Below are 19,729 nucleotides of genomic sequence, written 5' to 3'. Positions count from 1 at the left end.
AACCCAAGCTATTGTGATAAAGGTTACAAGTGTGGTTTCCTTAGGGGGCGATCTACTTCGAGGGGCCTCAGGGAAGCCTACTGGTGTGCTGGAAAAGTTCTAAATCTTCATCAGGGTGGGGGATACATGGATGTATATATAAGTAAAACAAATTAATTGAGATATCCACTTAAGGTTTGTGTTCTTTATCATATATAAGGTAGATCTTAAAAAGAACCAAAAAAAAGTACTTTAAAGAACCAAGTAAAAAAAATTAAGGTTAATGCATCATATTTAAGAGTCAGGAAACAGCAGACCATTCTAATTTCACTAAAAAAATTGACTTCAGAATGGATTTTTCTCCTTTGCAAAATTGGAATATTAATACATACCAATCTCATAGAGCTATTAAGAGTTAGATAATGCATACATATGCTTGAGCTATAAAAGAAGCCCCATATAAATATAAGGTAATATTATTGGTGGAACATTCCAGCTCTCATTTTCACTTATGAAATCTCTTATAAATACTGGCTCCTTTCTCTTAAATTACAATCACCAAAACCAATGAAGTAAACGGGTGTAGAAACTGCATTAGGCCAGCAACACTTGGGAAATAGCAGCTAAAAGGAGGGCATCTATTCCTTCCATGACCGTCTGATGGGTGATTGTCCTAATGTTGAAAAGTGGGTATTTATACATATTAAATCTTCCTGAAGGATTCCCAGAATCTATTTAATGACAGGATATTCAATTCCAGAAAATCCAATCAAAGATTATAAAAAGCCTGAAGCCCAGTAACCCCATTCTGCTTATCTTCTTTCTGAGGTGTCTTAATAAAACAGTTAAACAATAATCAAGTTGTAGACATACTACATCTACGTACATAGCATGGTTCAAATCATACATTCCTTCTAAATCTGAGCTGCCCAATATGGTCACTACTAACCACATGTGACTGTGGACAATTTGAAATTTGGCTAGTTTGAATTGATTTGTAATCTAAGGGTAAGATGCATACCAATTTCAAGACTTTGTATAACAAAAAGCATATAAACTATCTCAATAATAATATTCTCATATTATGTGTCAAAATGATAATATTTTAATGTATTCAGTTAAATAAGATAAATTATTAAAATGAATTTCATCTGTTTTACTTTTTTCAGTGTGGCTAATAGGACATTTTAAATTATATACATAGCTTGCATTGTATTTCTATTCGACAGCAGAGCTCTAAATAAAGATGAAACTTTTCATAATGCTATTCCTCTCAGGACAGTTTTCAGGAAAAGCATTTCAAGTATTAGGGTTAAGGTTACTTCACGTTTTCTGGCCAAATTATCTGGCTTTGTCAAAGATTGAAACCAACATGTAATCTTTATAATCAAGTGGGTTTAAGCATGGCCATATAATAAAATGTTTGCCCTGCGTGATGTCATTGAATATTTGACCAATTATCTCTGATCTCCAGTAACACATAAACCTGTGGTTCTGGAACTTTATGGGGCCTTTAAGAATGAGGCAGAGTGCTAGCTTCAGCAGCACATATACTAAAATTGGAAAGAATGAGGTAAAGAAACAATTTCAGTAGATCCCCTAGAAAACTTTCCAGGACCCCCCAATACAGACACTATATTTGAATGAAAACAAGATGGCTACAGACTGATCTGTGTCCCCCACAAACTCGTATGTTGAATCGCTAACTCCTAATGTGACTGTATCTGGAGACTGAACCTTTAATAGAAGGTAATTAAGGTTAAAAGAGATCATAAAGGCGGAGCCCTAATTTGATAAGATTGCTGGCCTTATAAGAAGAGGGAGAGAAAGACCGCTCTCTTCCTATGCCATGTAAGAGTAGCGGTGTGCAAGCTAAGAAAAGAGCCCTCACCAGAAACTGACCCTGCCAGACCTAGATCTGAAACTTGCAGCCTTTAGAATGGTAAGAAAATAAATTGCTGTTAAGTCACCCAGTATGTGGTATTTGTTAAGATAGCCCGAACAGGCTAATACAGTAGTCCCCCTTTATCCAGGATTTCAGTTACCCGCAGTCACCTATGGCCTGCAAATATTGAATGGAAACTTCCAGAAATAAACGATTCATCAATTTAAAATTGTGCCCCATTTTGAGTGGCATGATGAAACCTTTAGCTAACCCGCTCCTTCCGGCCCGAAATGGGAATCATTCTTTAACCTAGCGTATTCACGTTGTCTGCACTATCTGCTCGTTAGTCACTTGGTAGTTGGCTTGGTTATTAGAAAACATAAAACAAAAAAAACATAGTATATACGGGGTTTGATACTAACATAGTATATATGGGGTTCAGTACTATCCTCAGGTTCAGACATCCACTGAAGGTCTTGGACATATTCCCCAAGGATAAGGAGCAGCTACTATATGGATACCTGCTACTTAAAGCAATCTCACTTTATGTTTTATTTTATATTTTAATTTTTTGGTAGAGACCGGGTCTCACGATGTTATCCGTGTTGGTCTTGAATTCCTGGCCTTAAGCAATCCTTCTGTATCCCAAAATGTTGGGATTACAGGTGTAAGCCACCACACCTGGCCCCAAGCAATCTCATTTTAATTAAACATTATTATTAATCTTAATACTAAATGTGATATATACATTTTTGTTAGATAAGAGCATAGTGATTTGCATAAAATGCAGAGTAAATAGACATTTATTTTCTCTAAAAGTTAATAAGACAAGCCTAGCCTGTGTCCTCTGCAGGCCAACTCACTCACAGACCATCTTTGGAAAGCCAGCTTAAAAAGGGTCAAGGAGAAATGACTACTATTTAAAAATATTCTTACTCAAATATTTTATTCTTAACTATATCAAAAATATTCTCTTCAGTAAATGGAATTTGCATTCCCACTTGAACTGAAAATGCTAAGTTGTTAATACCTTCTCCAGGGATTTACTTCTTGGGATGACACCTTCACTGAGTTCATCATAGTTCAAGCATAATAAAATCTCATTATATGCTCCAAAGCATGAACGATCCGGGAAGTTCCTCAGTCAGTGTAGAACTTAGCCTTACGGCTTTGAGAATAATATTTTAAAAGGCATTACATAAAGAAAGAATGGATCCCAGCCTGGGGAACAAAATTGTATGCTTTGTTTCTTTAAAAACGTCCAAAACAGCCGGACGTGGTGGTTCACGCCTGTAATGCCAGCACTTTGGGAGGCCTAGGCGGGCTGATCACTTGAGGTCAGGAGTTTGAAAGCAGCCTGGACAACATGGCGAAACCCCATCTCTACTAAAAATACAAAAAATTAGCTAGGCGTGGTGGCCCATGCCTGTCATCCTAGCTACTTGGGAGGCTGAGGCAGAAGAATCGCTTGAACCCGGGAGGTGGAGGTTGCAGTAAGCTGAGATCGCACCACTGCACTCCATCCTGGGCGACAGAATGACACTCTGTCTCAAAAAAAAAAAAAAAAAAAATCCAAAACATCTTCAGGTTTTTACACCTGATTTTAAAGAAAGGGGTGCCAGGGAAGGAAGAAACCCAAATAGGGTAGTTGCTTTAATCATTGTTACCACTAATTTTCTGAGAGCAGCATGGAGCGTCTAAGAACTCCAATAAATCTATACTAAATTTTATGTGCCCCATACGTATTTTCTGGGAAAAAGGCCCTCGAGCTTTGAACATAATCTCAAAGGAAACAGTGACCAAAAAGGTTAAGAACCTCTTGTTGAAGGATTTGCTTTATTGAACGGAAGAAACAGTTCTCCCTCTCCCCTCCACGCCAGCCTTCCGGGTGTGCCGCCTTTGGTACCACCCAAGACTTCGGGATGGGTACTCATCCCTGCCCCCACTGCCTGGTTTGCTGGTTACCCTGCTCTTTGGTTCTGTTTCCCCAGGTGTGTTTCTGCAAGCTGCCTCAATGTCCCCCTTCCTCGGCAGTTGTCCTACTCTGTGTCTCTGAAGTAAGAGCGGTTCCTCAGCGGCTGCCTCATTTGGGTGAGACCCACGTGACACTCATCACATTTGTCAACCTCCCCTTTTTCCTCTACTCTTTTGGGGCCACTGGCCTTTGCCCCGTGCTGGAGAGGTAGCCCCCTATCCCCCGACTCTTTACCCGCTTCCTGGTTGGGTTTGGCAGATACTTTCACGCATGTCCCATCGTGTTCCTGTCGTACCATTCCCAGGTGGTGTGAAATTCTTTTCCTGGCCCACTCGAAAGATGTGAGAAAAATGGTGCCTGGAGCGCGCTCTCTGCTCCTCCGAAAAGAATATTACACAAAACTAGTAAGCGCTTTGTGTTTGGGTCCATGATTCCGACATATGACCTGGAGAAGCATAGTCCCCTGCACCTGCCTTGACCATGGCCTCCTGAGAGTCCCCAGGGCCACAAAAGCCCCCTATTCCAAGTGCTCTGCTTGAATGTACCCAGCCTGGGTTAGGGAATGGGAGCTCTCTCTACTATACTCTTCTCCACAATATTCTAAAACCTCCTCTCTGTCCTTGTAGAGAGAGCGCAGATGGGTAAGTTTTTCCCCCCTAAAACTTGCTTAAAATCAGCGCGTCGGGCCCCTGGGCGCCCGGGATGTGAGGGCGGGGAGGTGGTTGCTGGGGCGGTCCGCGTCCCCACGGCGAGGTGCACGGAGGAGCTCGGCCCAGCAAGCGGCGGAGGGACGCCGGCGAGCGGGGTCTGCGAGCGGAGGCCCGGGCGGCGGCGTCCCCGGGGGCGGGCAGGCAGGCCGGCCGGGCCCGGGCCAGGGCGCTGCGCCGCGGCCTCCGCGCCTCCTCGGGGCGCCGCGCGGCCAGGCCGGCGGCGGCGGCCCCCGGGGATGGCGGCGGCCGGGCTCCGCCAGCAGGTGGCCCCGGGGTCCCGGCGGCGCCGCCCCCTCCGCCGGCGCCCCTCCTCCCGCGGGGGCGGTCAGCGCCCCGGCCGGCTCTGCACCCGCCGCCGCCCTCCCCGCAGCCCGCCCGCCCGCCTGCCGCGTCTCCGGGGCCGCCGCCGCCGCCGCCGCGTCCGCAGGCTGAGCCCAGGCGGGCCGGCCGCCCCGAGCCGCCCCCCGCCGCCGCCGCCGCCGCCGCCGCCGCGCCCCCGCCCGGCCCGCTCCCAACGGAAAGTTGGGCTGCGGCGGGCGGTGTCTGGAACCCGCGGGCCGGCATGAGCGGGGGCCGCGGGGGCGCCTAGGGCACCGGGAGGCGGCGCCGCGCGGGGGCAACTTCGCCCGGGAGCCCACGCCGCCGGGCCCCGCGCCTGCAGCCTCGAGCGGGCTCGCGGTGGTTCCTCCCGTCCCGCGGCCTCCCCCCGCCGACTCCAGGCGCGGACCTTGGTCCCGGCGGCTCCGCGGCGGTGACACGAGCCCGCGCCGCCGCTGCCGCCGCCGCCGCCTCCTTCGCAGCCCCCGCCGCCGCCTTCCCCGCACCATGGAGTTCTCCGAGAGGAAAAGAAGCAGGAAATCCCAGAGCTTCAAACTGGTGAGCCGAGGTAAGCAGCCGCCGGGGCGGCGGGGGCAGGCAGCGGGCGCCGCGCCCTCGGCTGCCCGCGGGGGTCCACGCTGGGGGGCGCGCCCTCCCGGAGCCCCCGGTCCTTCCCGGTCCCCCGGTGCCTCCGCAGGGCTGGCAGGCAGGGCCGCGGCCGCACACGCCGGGCGGCGGGGAAAGTTGTGCCGGGGGGAGCCGGGGTGTTATTTAACGTAAACAAGTCGGAGGGCAGCTCAGGAAATTAGCAAACAATGACACCGGGGGGCCCGAGCCCTCCTCGGGGCGCCTCCGGGGCTGGGCTGGGGCGGCCGCGGACCTGCCTGGCCATCAGGCCGAGCGTGGACCCTCGGACCTGGGATTTGCTGGTTTTGTTTTCTGGGGTCTTCCCCCTTCCCCCCGCCAAGAGAAGGAGGAAAAAGGATGACTGTTGTTGTTCTTTTTAAGGAGAAAGAAGCTCACGCCGTGTCCAAGCCTAAGGCGGAATTGTTGACATCCAACATCTCTAGCTAGCTGATTTGGGTTGGAAAGGTGTTTTAGACTAGATCACATAGCAGTCAGATAAGTATCCTTTAAAAAAAAGAAAAAAGAAAAGAAAGAAAAGAAATCCATCTAGTTCCTGACGAATTAACAGGTGTACACCACACTCTAGGGTTTGTATTTTGTCAGGGAGGGGAAAGTGGAATACAGTCTTGTCTGTGTTCAGTTACTTGTTAAAAGTCTTTATCTTCCTGATTTGACTTTTTTTTTTTAAAAAAAAAAAAAAAGATAACTCAAGAGCCATCGTGAAAATATATCTCAAAATGCATTGTCATCTTTAATTAGGGGCAGGTGACTTTTTTCATTGTAATGTCACAAGTCCTCATATTGAGTTTAGACCCGCTCTGTTTAAATGTCGTCTTTTAATCAAGTTGAGGTCAAAGCCAAACCACAGCCTGTCCCCTTTTCCTCTGTCGTTTTCTCTAGCATTGGCATCAGGGTAGAAACTCCAACAACCTGCAGAAGTCACGTGTAAACTGATGAAAATTAGTGAAAAATCGTGGACAATTGCAAGTAATCGAATTTTTCAAACTGAGCTAAGCTAGCTAAGCTGTGGATTTGGTTCATCTGAAAATGCTTTGATTATAGGCATTTTGAAGATCCATTCTTATCTGCCTTCCCTAATTTAGTTTGGATACTGTTTAATGAAAGAGGCCTGAAATAGTTTCACGCATTCAAAATACTTGGCTCTTCCCACTTTCTGAGTAAAATTTTTTTTCCACATCCGTGTTGATTACTCAGTTACTTGGACTTTTAAAAGTCTCTGGGTGATTGCCCTGTTGGTGCTATCTGATTCATTCAGGAATGTAGGCTACTTTCTTATTGATGACCTCAGAGAACTTAACTGCTTTATCTTAAAAGTGAGAGTAGTTTTGTTGACTTTGTCCTGTGAGGTCTAAGGCCAGAGGAAGGGGACTAGGTGTTAAGGAGGAACCTCTATTTTCATGCCTAAGTGACCTTGCTTTTCAAAAATAGAAGCAAAAGTGCAGTAGCCTCCATAGAGAAGCTTGTAAAATATTGTATTTTAAACTTTGACTGACGTAGCAAGTTTTTCCTTTTTTCTTTTTCTTTTAATTGTAGGTCTGATTCTTCTCTTTCTCTGCAGGTGCAGTTTTAGAAAATAAACTGTTGCATATTAAATAAAGTGCAGTAGCTGAATGCGAAAGAGTCACTTGTGTGAAAGATGAAAATCTTGCTTTCTTATCCAAATCATACTACATTTGAAATAACAAATCAGTATTTTTCTTGTGTGCTTGCCTTTAAGCTGCTTAAAGGCTGAGATTTTCTGGGTAAACTGAGAAAACTAGAGTGCTGGCTAACTTTAAAGCATACTGTTGATATGCTGGTGAAAATGGGTTGTGAAGAGAAATTTGGAAACCTCCCCTGCTCTATGATTGGGCAAACATACTTGCCACCTCAAAGAAAAAAAGCCTAAAAATTGGCATCTGTGGATACAATTTACCGTGAAAATGGTGTGATCAAGCAAAGCTGTCTTCTAAAGCCAAAGTAATCTTTCAAGTTTGCGTACTCCAGAATAAGTAAAGTTTTAGGAATTATTATTGACTACAAATTCTGTGATTAATTCAGTTCTCAAAAAGTTTATTTATAAATTATAGAGTATCCGTACTAAATAGAATGAGATTCTAGACTTTACTGCTTATTCCTATCTTGAGGTCCTTAGGATTCTAATTTTTGGTTGTTTTCTCATGCCAGATTATCACCATGAGGTGTATAAGAGCCCAGAATTCAGCAACGATGTTAATGGGGAGGCCAAAGAGACACAACCCATTTTTTTAGGTAGGTTCCTGTGTTAATTAATATCTCAGCAAAACATCGGGGCCATTTGCAATTAGGGGGAAAAAGGAAATTGTTCAGGAACGGGAAATGTCTGCCGTTGCTTAATGTATGACATTCTTTTCAAGACCTTTTATTTTACAGATTGCCAATATATCCCTTATTAACATTGCTAAAAGTTGTAATTTCAGACATAAATGTTTATTAGTGTCTACACACAGTGCTAATTATCACTCACTCACAGAGCCAGATGCTGACTGTGCAATTTTGTGGCTCTGCGCTCACCCCATTTACATTGCATATTCGCTGGCATGCTTCACTGGCAATAGTTTGTGTAATTGGGGTATTACATCTTTGACATCTGGATAACAGAAATTCAATTTCCAGGAAGCTGCTATTTGTTTGGTTTTGCTTCTGCCTTGGGTGGGATAGAGGATTAATGTGCTGTCTTATTGTAATGTCCCTTCACCTCTGTGGCCCAGTTGCTAATCCTGCCATGACAAAATTAAATTAAATCTACAGTCAAAAAGCATCAGGAAAATAAAAGTGTGGTTGTCTGCCTAACCAGCTCTTGATAGTGCTGGTTATCATCAAGCAGCTCCTCATTTTCCTGGCTTTGTGCTCCTTTCACACCAGTATTTTGGGGCAGGGGGAACAGCGTGCTTTCCTCTTACCATCCTTGTTCCCAGCTCACGTCAGGGACGAGCAGAGCTAAAGCAGCATTTCCGAGACTTTCCAGCAAGTGTAGCTGCATGATGGGTGGGTAGGTAGCCACAAACATTGCCACCTTTTCCATGTGCAGTGTTGGCGCAAATACTGTACAGGAAAGACTTTGGATGTGCAGTTTTTTATTTGCACACCATCAGCCAAAAATGAAACCATGTAGGATTTTGCCTCTAAGAGTGAAGTACCCATAAGGTCAGGGTGGAGAGTAGATGGTGGCGTTTGGCCTCAACCTGGTCCATCTTGGACCTCTGCAATCCCAGGTAGCAGGGTGAGGGCCCAGCACTGCACAGCAAGGAAGCAGAACATGAGAGGGGTCAGAGCGAGAGCGATTACAAGCAAAGCCACAATTACCCCATCAAGGGGGACTTCAGGTAGCAGGACTGCTGCTCAGACCCAGTGTGGGTCAGCCTTCAAATGAAGCTCTCACCAGGATCTCTCTGGTTTTGGTTTGAGGGATAGAAGGGGTGGGTCGGGATGCATTGGGAAGAAGTCAAATATTAGTATATACTTTAAGAGGAAAAATAGGAGGGAAATGTCAGCATTTCTTACATGAGCGATCATTGATGGCACATGGATCTTTCTGCTGAAGGAAAGAATATCACTGGGGCCAGCACTGCTCCCAGTACCTGTTTACTGTTAAGAGAGCTAGGAGCCAAAAGGTTAATAATCAAGTGAAATGCTGTGGCCCAGAAAGAGAATATTCTTGGATTCTAGTCTTTCCAGTCCGCTAAACTTGGTCAGTTGGAATTCTTTTTTTTTTTTGAGACGGAGTTTCATTCTTGTTACTCAAGCTGGAGTGCAATGGCACCATCTTGGCTCACTGCAACCCCTGCCTCCCGGGTTCAGGTGATTCTCCTGCCTCAGCCTCCAGAGTAACTGGGATTACAGGCACCTGCCAACACGCATGACTAATTTTTTGTATTTTTAGTAGAGACAGAGTTTCACCATGTTGGCCAGGCTGGTCTCGAACTTCTGACCTCAGGTGATCCACCTGCCTCAGCCTCCCAAAGTGCTGGGATTACAGGCATGAGCCACCATGCCTGGCTGGTCAGTTGGAATTCTGTATTATCAAAGTACCACTCTATATAGCCATTTAAAATAACGAATTTACCCTTTAGTAGAAAATTTACGTTCACCATACAAATGGAACATCATGTCCTTGATTTAGTTCTTCTCCAGCAAGGCAGGCTTTCCCGCGCTTTCTGCTGTGTACTACTAGAAAAGTGATAAGGTTACTATGAAGGAAGTGAATTGTAAGGATAAGAGAGGGGAAGCTGAAGAGCAACAGGATGCTAGTGAACAGGATTCAGTAAGCTGGAAACTCCCAGAGATGATAGACGTTATTGCTTTTCTTCTTCCTAGTCCAAGTTGAGGAAGATACAAGAATTCCAGTGAAAAGCCAGGCTTGAGATAGATACGCTTTCAAAGCGGTTGCTCCAGAAGGCCTTCGGCATCAAGAGACAAAAGATTGAACAGCCTGGGAGTGTGCTGTGGGTTATTTTCAATCTTCTGCTCATTCTTGGGTCATCATGTAGTTGGTTCCCAAATAACATTTTTATTTTATGATCTCTAGGTCAGTTAAGAAAAAATAACAGAAATTGTCACAGAAACATGATTTCTGGAGCAATTGAGAATAGTTACTGATGGCATCTGAGAGTAGGAATTTTTTGTTGACAGTGTTATAGTTTATAGTTTTATAGTTACACTTTTCAAAACATAAATATTTCAATTATGTTTATTTTATAAATTGCTAAAGCCTATCCATAAAGATGTAGAATTACATGGGAAGCTTATGACATCCAAGGGGGTTTGGTACCAAAATACTAGAACTCTTTCCCCTATAACAAAGTACTGACACACTGTCCCAGGGATGGTCTGTAGGATTTTCTACATTTAAACATATGTGTTCCCTTTAATACTATCTGCATCTATAAGATCAAAGTTTACGTTTTAGGTGAAAAAGAGTCTTCTAGAATGTGGCAGAGGTTCCCACATCAAGTCTACTTCTCTGGAACATTTTTAGGCTGTTAACGAATGTAGTGCATCTCACATGGTAGGGTAGCTCAGTAGTGTAAATGAGCTTGGCCTCCTGCTTTAGCAATTACTCACATATTTTTAATTGGATAATAGAGTCAGAAGACGTTACTTTACCCGTGGACATTGACTTTCTCAAGCTTACTGTGATGGGACTACAATGAAGATTTAAGCACTGTTTGAGGGAAAACAGTTCTCTTAAATCAGCCAGTGTCTTTATGAGAAAATACTCCAAACCCAGCACTTTTCTGGAATGGGAGTAGGGTCAGAGATAGTCACAGAAATGGATAGGACAGGGACCTTGTTCTCGGGGATTCAGATCCAGCTGGGGAGGAGACAGGACAAATTCAGGAAACAGGGAGGAGTATTCAGCAATCGTAAGAGCTACAGTTGTTTGAGCACTTAACTGTGTGCAAGGCAGCACATTGAGCACTTTACATAAAAGACCTGATTTGCTCTTTGCAGCATGTCTGTACGAGTTATCATCAACCCCATTTTGTAGATGAGCCTAGAGATGTCGAGGTGACCTGCCCAAGGTCTCTCAAGGAAGTGCCACAGGTGGGGTTCCAGTGCAGGTCTGCCTGAGCTTTGAACACTCCACTTAACCGCCTCTCTGTGAACAGTAATTAAATGACAAATGTGAACGATCAGGGCAACAGCAAATGCAGAGTTGGAAGGGGTAGAGGGGAGGGCTCTGCAAAGCAGAGATGTTGAACTACAGGAAAGATTCGCTCCTGTATTTCTCCTCCCTGGAGAAGATTCCAGGTGGGAAGGGTGAGGGAGCTGCCAATAAGCATCATTATAGCTCGACCATGAGTATTGCACTTATGGTTTAGAAAGTGCTTTCCCATCTGTTTTCTCGGGATTTTTACCATATACCTGTGGGGTAGTTAGGGCAGATATAATGATTCCTATAATGATGGGAACCAAAGCTCAGTTACTTGACCTGCTCATGAATAGCAGAGGCCAGAGTAAACCCAGGCCTCAGTAAACCCAGGCCCCCTCTCAAAAGATCTTTCCTCTCTGCACTGTGGAGCCAGGCGAAGCCAAGGCTCATGGAGGAGGCCTTAGCTGCTAGCAGGGCACTTTTAGAAGGATTTTAATGAGACACTTAATTTATTATTCATAGCAGTAATGCAAATATAAAATGAAGTCTCTTTTCACACATTGGATTTTGGGTTAGATTTATCATAGTATGTACATTTGAAACATGTTTATCTGTCAGGTGTTCAGTCTCATTCATTTACTCATTCAACAGAAATTCATTGCGCTCCATTTACATCCATGCCAAGCCCTGTTCTAGTTATTCTTTTTAATATTCAGTTCAGTTATTCAGCTTTCCATAGATGAAGCACACAGTGCGGCAGCCATGCCAGCTGAGCAGGGTCAACATCTCTGAAACTCTGAAATCTCTTTTCAGTGGCTGTCTTGATGACAGCTGCCCCCACTAGAATCCCCAGAATCTCCCCCAAGAGGACACACTCGAACAATTCCTGTGCACTTTTACAAGTTAGAGAGTTACCTCCCAGCCACGACATCATTCTCCTCCCTGGAGGACTCGGCAGGTGCGTCTGTAAAATGGAGGAGGTCTTCACCTGGAGTCAGGTGGCCTGGGTCCCACCCTGGTTCTTGGTTGGTTTCAAAAGGCTTGGGAGCTGAGCCCCTGCTCCCAAGAGGAAGAAAGGGCTAGTGTGTCACCATACCTGGGGCAGGAGTTGCAACCTCAGAGGAAATGAAGGGCCAAGGGGTAAAAGTGGAACCCCAAAATCCCAGTATGTGGAAGCAAGTGCTTCCCCTCTGTTCCTCCCCACAAAAGCTCCACCTTCAGCACCCTGGCCTCACTGTGTCCTTGTGTCCCTGTGCTCTTTCTTGTCAGTCCTCTCCTTTTTTGGTGGTGGAATGAATGGGACAAATGACCAGGAGTGTCTCTCGGGGTTAGGTACGTGGCCAGTAATAGTGAGTGTTATTTACCCAGTGCTGTGTGCCAGCACTATGTAAAGGACTTTGTAAATGTTATTCCATTAATTGTCCCAAGAAACGTGTTGTTTTTCCCTCTTTATGGATGAAGAGTTTGAGGAGTTCACAGAGTTAACTCAGTGCCAGAGCCAGGATGCAAGCCAGGGTCTGCGTGTCTCCAAAGCAAGCCCTTAACCGCATGGCAGGCTTTGTTCAAACGCGCTCCCAAGCGGAACCCCCAGTATGTCCAGCAGATCAAAGGGGAGCAGAGCTGCTTGAGAAAAGGTCGAGGAGACCCAGAGCGCCTTACGTGCCTTTCACATTCCTCTGTGGGCCTCTGCAGAATGTTAGGGCGCCCCCAGTCACTGTTTTAAAACTGCTGGTCTAGACAGTTCCCAAGGCTTCATACAGCACCTGATTTGTCTGATTATACTCCAGGACCGAAAAATGGCTTCAAAAACAATTGCAAGTGAAGTTGAAGTTTGGAGAGCCTCTTGAGGAAACTTAAATACCGATGGCTTCTTTCAATTTATGTGCATGTATACATATGTTTCGGTAGCTATGGATGCAGAACTTGGTCGTTCTCATGTATGACTTGTTGTCTAAAGTCTGGGAGGCATTTGTAGTTAGGTCATCCGGGCACTCCATCTCTCTTTTAGTTTCTATTGCAGCTACGCTGTGAGGTTGGTGTTGGGTCGGCCTCATGTTTTACAAATGGGAACCTCAACTCAGGGATGAAAGTGATTTGCCCAAGGCTACATGGTCATTAGTAGCTGACCACACTTTCCAGTGGGGTCTCCTGAAATCCACTTCTGAGTTCTTCACCTTGTCAGAGCTGCCACAACTCCTTGCTCCAATCTGCCCACATGGGCTGATCTCAGTATGTAACTTCTCACCCTCTCTCCTGCTTAGAGACTTCAGCTGCCATGTCATGGGTTCTAGAATCAAGGCAAAGCCCTTCACTGAGTGTTTAGTATGCACAGTCTGACCTGACCACATCTGCATCTCCCCGTCTGCAGCTTTCATGTAACCGCCTTCCCTTGAGCCAACCGGCTTCCTAAAGTAGGACTTCCAGGTGCAGAGGGGACACCACAGAGAGAAGGAATGGGGTGGGCCTGGGAAAGCCCCTCCTGCTGGGAAGAAAGGAGCTAGGGCTTGTTTACTGTCTCCCATGTGTGCTGGGCGCTTCCGAACTTTATCTCATTTAACACTGAGACCAGCTCTGAGAAGGTATTGTCATTTCTACTTTTATATGAGAAAAATGGGCCTTTAGAATTGTTAATGTACGTAAGGTCATAGAACTAGGAGACAAGAGCCTGGATCTGGAATTTGGACATGGCCTGGCCACAATCTTTCCACTGTACCATGCTGCATTGGAGGAGTGAGGCCATGCTCTCCTCTCTCTTTCAGTTCGCTGTCTGTTTCTAAACCACCTTTCCAGCCCTCTCTTGCTCTTCACCCTCACTGAAAACATGTGCTGTGTCAAACTGGTCGCATCATTCCCTACTAAAGCACCTTCCCGTTCTCATCTCTGCCATTTCACTGTGGCTCCTTCTCTATCCTAGCCTCCTACCATTCCTTACCCCATTTCCAAACTCCTTCTAGTAAAATCCTGTCTCTCCTATCGGTTTTTAAAGCCCAATTCAAATATTACCTTGGCCTGTAAGCCTTCTCAATTTACATAGCGTAGCAGAGAGAAGTTGGATTTAGAGTCAGAAAACCTTGCTTTGAATCTCAGGCTCCAGTTCTAACACCTTGGATAACACTCTTGAGGGGTTTTCCTCATCTTCTGTAGTAGAAGAATAACATTGGCCCTCCTGACGCACATGCGAAATCCTGTATGGCAAAACGCTTTTTCAAACTGGAAAACACTGTATTTGTGTTTTTATTACCCCATTCTCCCTCCTTCTCCCAGATTTAGGAGTTATCTTTTCTTTTTTTTTTTTTTTTTTTTGTGACAGAGTCTCGCTCTGTCACCCAGACTGGAGTGCAGTAGCACCATCTCGGCTCACTGCAAGCTCCGCCTCCCAGGTTCACGCCAGTCTCCTGCCTCAGCCTCCCAAGTAGCTGGGACTACAGGCGCCTGCCACCACGCCCAGCTAATTTTTTTTCTGTATTTTTTTTAGTAGAGACAGGTTTTCACCGTGTTAGCCAGGATGGTCTCGAACTCCTGACCTCGTGATCCACCTGCCTCGGCTTCCCAAAGTGCTGGGATTACAGGCGTGAGCCACCGCGCCCAGCCTAGGAGTTATCTATTCTTCCGATCACTTGGGCACTAAGTAATAACATTACTCTTTTCTGGCACTTACCATGTGATGCCCAATATTTACTTATTTTTGTGTGTGGCTTTATTGTGCTCAAGTCACCCTGCAGATCCTTCCCCGAAACTTAACAGCTGCCACATTGAAATGTGGTTGTTTATTTTCAGGACTCTCCTAGCCGCTCCTAATGTAAATTGTCAGATCCTAGAGGGCAAGTGTGACCTGAATTCATTTTGGATCCTTTGAGAACCTAGCACAATGCTGTATCCATAATAGGTACTCTGCTGATAGGTCCTCAGATACGGGATTTAAACGGATGAATATATTGGACACTGTCGTTAGGACTCTGAAGATTTATTGTAAAGTATACTGCTGTATTGAGATTTTAGAGACATTTAGTGAGCCAAACTAAAAGATGCCTCATTTAACTTTAAGGTTCTGTTACATACTAGGGTAGAAATTTGGGATTTCTGATATTGATTTGTGAGATACAACTTCTTTTTTCAAATCTAGAAGAGACCGAAAAGGAGAACTCACATATGAAAGCCAGTGACATGTTGGAAACCAAAATTGGAAAATCACATTTGTTCTGCTCGTTCCTTATTCTGCTGTAACACAGGTACAGCTTTAGAAAGGTGTTTAAGATGGCGCTGGCCCGTCTGTAAACTGATGTTGACGTTGTTGACTTCGGAGATTTCACATGAAGCAAGCTTTTCTACCTTAATTTAAGGCCATAAAGCCATGTATTAAAAGATCACACCAACAAACCTTAGTGCCTGTCGGGTTTCCGAGGGAGTTGGGCCCCTGCAGCAGCCACCCAAGTTGTACCTGCCCAAGGGGGCCCCGTGAGGGGCCAGTGGGGCTGACATGCAGCCTGCAGCCTGCTCGCCGTGGCCCGCGTGGGGGCAGCAGCTGTCCTGAGGAAAAGCCACCTCTTTCTGTTTCTCAGGAAGGCTCGTTGTGGTTCAGCAACTGCCCTGTAAATGAAAAGTGTGATATATTGTGGTCTTTTACTTTTCTTACACTGGTCATGACCAAATCATTGAAAAAGAAATAAATTCATGAAGGATAGAATCTAAGGAAATGTGCTGACAATTCAGCCTCCCTGTGGTTTTGTTTTTGGAGGAAAGTCATATGGCCATCTATACGGTGAAATAAGAATTTTGAACCAGTGTGTTTTGCATCTCAAAAGTTAAAAATAGACCTGGGATGTTGGCGCGGGAAGTCTGTTATCCTTATAAGTAGCAGATTATCAGAGAGAAAGTGACCTGGACAGCAGTGCCTCAGCAGCAGCAGGGGAGCGGGGCTGGCGAAGGGCAGAAGCCTGAACCTGCAGCGATTGCGATCCACACGGTGCCTTTCGGCTCCTGAGAGTATTGTGTGCAACTTGGGCTGCCCCTCTGCCTGAAATTCTCTTCCATTTTTCAGAGACAGGGTCTCACTCTGTTGCCCTGGCTGGAGTGCAGTGGTGTGATCATAGTTTACCAAAGCCTCCAACTCCTGGGCTTAAGGTACTCAGCCTCCCAAGTAGCTGGGACTTCAGGCATGCACCACCATGCCTAGCTAATATTTTTATTTTTTGTAGAGACAGTGTCTCCCTCTGTTGCCCTGGCTGGTCTTGAACTCCTGGCCTCAAGCAATCCTCCAGCCTTGGCCTCCCACAGTGCTGGGATTATAGGTGTGATGCTTGAAATTCTTTATCATCTAAGTGCACCCAAACTCCCTAGCATGACAGCTGAGACCCTGCATGACCTGCCCCCATCTACTTCTTCGAGCTGATTCCTGACACTCCCCTCTTGCCTCCATGTGCAGCAGCCATACCACTTTTCATTCCTGCAGCAGTTCTCCTTCCTTATGTTTTAGGCTGTGTACTTCCTCACCTCATTGACATGCTTACCACTCTTCTGCAAAAAAAAAATTCTACAAAAAAATACAAAAATTAGCCGGGTGTCATGGTGCATACCTGTAGTCCCAGCTACTCAGGAGGCTGAGGTGGGAGGATCAGTTGAGCCCAGGGGGTGGAAGTTGCAGTGAGCTGAGATAGCACCATTGCACTCCAGCCTGGGCAACAAGTGAGATCCCGTCCCCCCCCCAAAAAAAAAACGCCACCAGAAAACCGCAATAGGGCAACAAATGCTTGCTTAATTTATTTGTTCTGCTTGCTTCTTAAAGAATGTATCCAGATATTCCAATCAACACTTATTTTTTGTATGGTCACATATATCTTCAATGGACACTGAGAAATACAGTCTTTTACTTAAACACTTAAATATAATGGTCTTTGGCACGGGAAATCCAAAAGCCTCCTTTGGTGTCAATTCTTCAAAGCCTGTATGTATCCTGCTATCATCTAGCCTGATCTCTTTGCATTTTTGTTTGCAGAACAGTGTCTGGCACATTCTAGGAAATATTATAAGTATTTGTTAAATAAACTTTTTTTTCCTTTGAGTTAGAGTCTTGCTCTGTCGCTGAGGCTGGAGTGCAGTGGCGCGATCTCGGCTCACTGCATCCTTCACCTTCCAGGTTCAAGTGATTCTCCTGCCTCAGCCTCCCGAGTAGCTGGGACTATAGGCGCGTGCCACCACGCCTGGCTAGTTTTTGTATTTTTAGTGGAGACGGGGTTTCACCATTTTGGCCAGGCAGGTCTTGAACTCCTGACTTCAAGCAATCTGCCCGCCTTGGCCTCCCAAACTGCTGGAATTACCAGCATGAGCCACCGTGCCCAGCCTGTTTTCTATTTGAATAGGTAGCAATCTCCCTCCTTTAAAGTCTAACTCTGAAATAGGATGCACTCCTGTGCCCCTGTATGTCACCAGCCTCCGCGCCACCCCCGGGCCTCACAGACTCACATGACACAAGGGACAGCACCCCTGGAATCTTGCAACACCAGGACCCTGGCATGTGCTCTGCCGGCCTCGTTGCCTAGAGTGACCTTGACTACCTTTGCCTCCGTGATCTTTTATTTATCCTTCCAGTCTCAGTTTGAATTCCTTCAGGGCAAGACTCTGAGTGTTCAATGCCGTATTCCTATTGTAATATTCCTTTGCGCAGAGTAGACTCTTAATAACTATTCTTGAATAAATGAATGAGTTCCATGTTAAACCATGTTAAAGGGTAATGTGCCTCCAGTTATTAGTAGATCAGAGTGGGACAATTGATTGAATGAGGCCGTTTCCTTGTGCAGGATTGTCCCATGCGGCGCATGAGGTCTTCATCCCACTCTCCACATGCTGGCAGTGTAAACGTACATCAATGTTGATAGCACCCCATCTACACATTGTGTCCATCAAATGCACTCTCTACGAATGTAAGCTACAGCATGGTCCTTAGCAGGCCAGGGTTGTGGGATCAGTCATCCTGAAGGCAATTTGGCTTTAAACAGGAAAAAAAACTATTCCATTGCCATCAACTGAACCTCCCTCGTCCATTGTCTCACAGATGCTAGGATGAAGGGAGAGCGGATGAGAGGCTGTGCTGAACATTTCGGCCGCATGACCACAGTTAGGAGAGAGAGGTCAAAGAGCACATTCCACTGGGGGTCAGGTTACTGTGCCTCATTTCTCTACAAAGGATAGCTTATCGCACGCATATTTCATAGTAGGTTTTCAAATCATTACAAAGTCGAGACAGATTTTCTTTCAGTATTCCATACAACCAATATCCTTGTAAATAAGAATCCATAAAATTGTTTTCTTAGTATTGCATTTTTTTCAAACAAGCAGAATTATACTGTGTTATTCAGATTCCAAGGGGTTTACAATGTTTTTTACTTGAAATCAAATTTTATATCTGAAAGGTTAATGGAGAAAACTAATTATACTGCTATCTGGTAACCAAATGTGTGATGAGACATTTGTCTCTGTAATTAACAGCAAGGAACTTTTATAGTTCCATAAAATCGAATGCTACATAGAGTATTCTGTGAGCATTTGTTTGGCCGAGGTGTCCAAAACAGAGATGTTTATGGATGATGTAAACTTGAGCTGAAATGTAATGCAGGTGTCTGTGTCTCCCGCAGGATTTCTCATTGTTGAAATGGAAGCCAAAAGATTAATACCTTTACATTGTCATGATAAAATAAGTGATGTGTTCTTGGAACAGTGGAACGCTACATAAGTTACTCAGTAATTCCAAGAATTTATTCTGTTCCAGGAATAATATCCTTAACAATTTATTTTTACAGAAAAAGTTGATGCAATAGAATAGACTATGAAGTTTCTTGCATGGTGAATGGAATTATATCTCAAGTATGACTTTACATCTACATAGGAAATGTAAAGAACCCCACAAAAACGCGAGGTTCAGGTACCTCTTTAAAAAGTCAGGAGATGGAAAAGTTAAGGTTCTTCTGTTGCATTAACTCATTCTCATTGCACATAGATAATTTTTTCGATTACTAGCAAGACTTTAATGGGTACCTTAATATGCACAGCATGAAATGTGCCTGAGGAGTTGCTGCAGGAATATTAGCTTTAGCGTTTCTCTACAAGTTCTTTTTAACTCTTTTTAACTCTCCTCTGGGAGGGAGAGCCTGGTGCCGGCACGCAGTAGAGCAGGGTGGCCCATGTCCGACCCAACTTCCCTGGTTTACTTGATCATTCTGGACGTCCAGGCAGCTTTGTCTTCCCATTTGTCGAGGCAGGGGAAACTGAATTTCCCACCCGTCATCTGTGATGAACTGGGAAGAAGATGGAGATGAGACATGTCCCTCGGGGAAGGCTTTCATGGGAAGATGTGGCCGAATTTAGGCACCAAATGGCCTCTGCTTGCCACCCCGCTGCATGCTCTACAGAAGGAAGGAGAACTGCACAGATGCCTCCGATGTGGATTTATCTTTTGCACATCAGTGGTGGTGTTTTTCCGTCAGCTTTCCTCAACCATGTCTTCTCGTCATATCTGTTATTAGAATTGACGTTAATATATTCATATTGTAGATCTTTATTGAAGCCACTATGCCACGCTGGGAGGTTGTAGAACCCACTAGGTTGTG

At 45.2% G+C, this 19,729-nt stretch overlaps 1 protein-coding gene across 13 annotated transcripts in view; it reads left to right on the top strand.

The window, feature by feature from the left end:
* Window positions 1–4,900: 4,900 nt before the first annotated feature.
* Window positions 4,901–19,729, top strand: part of BEND7 (BEN domain containing 7) — an 87,491-nt gene continuing 72,662 nt past the window's right edge. For 11 of the 13 annotated variants that reach the window (XR_004031765.1, XM_030819291.1, XM_030819288.1 and 8 more), the window contains exons 1-2: window positions 4,951–5,435; window positions 7,682–7,765. Coding sequence is in view for 12 of the 13 variants with exons in the window: in XM_030819291.1 (XP_030675151.1) it covers window positions 5,375–5,435; window positions 7,682–7,765 (145 nt within the window). In the remaining variant the exon portion in view is untranslated. Of the gene's footprint in view, window positions 5,436–7,681; window positions 7,766–19,729 lie in introns of all 13 variants that reach the window. The other 2 variants (XM_030819292.1, XM_030819290.1) reach the window with 2 other exon arrangements.

The sequence above is a fragment of the Nomascus leucogenys genome, chromosome 9 (genome assembly GCF_006542625.1).
Source record: "Nomascus leucogenys isolate Asia chromosome 9, Asia_NLE_v1, whole genome shotgun sequence".
Lineage (NCBI taxonomy): Eukaryota > Metazoa > Chordata > Mammalia > Primates > Hylobatidae > Nomascus > Nomascus leucogenys.
Note: the sequence above shows the minus strand (reverse complement) of the source record. Positions and strands in the feature narration are given on the sequence as shown.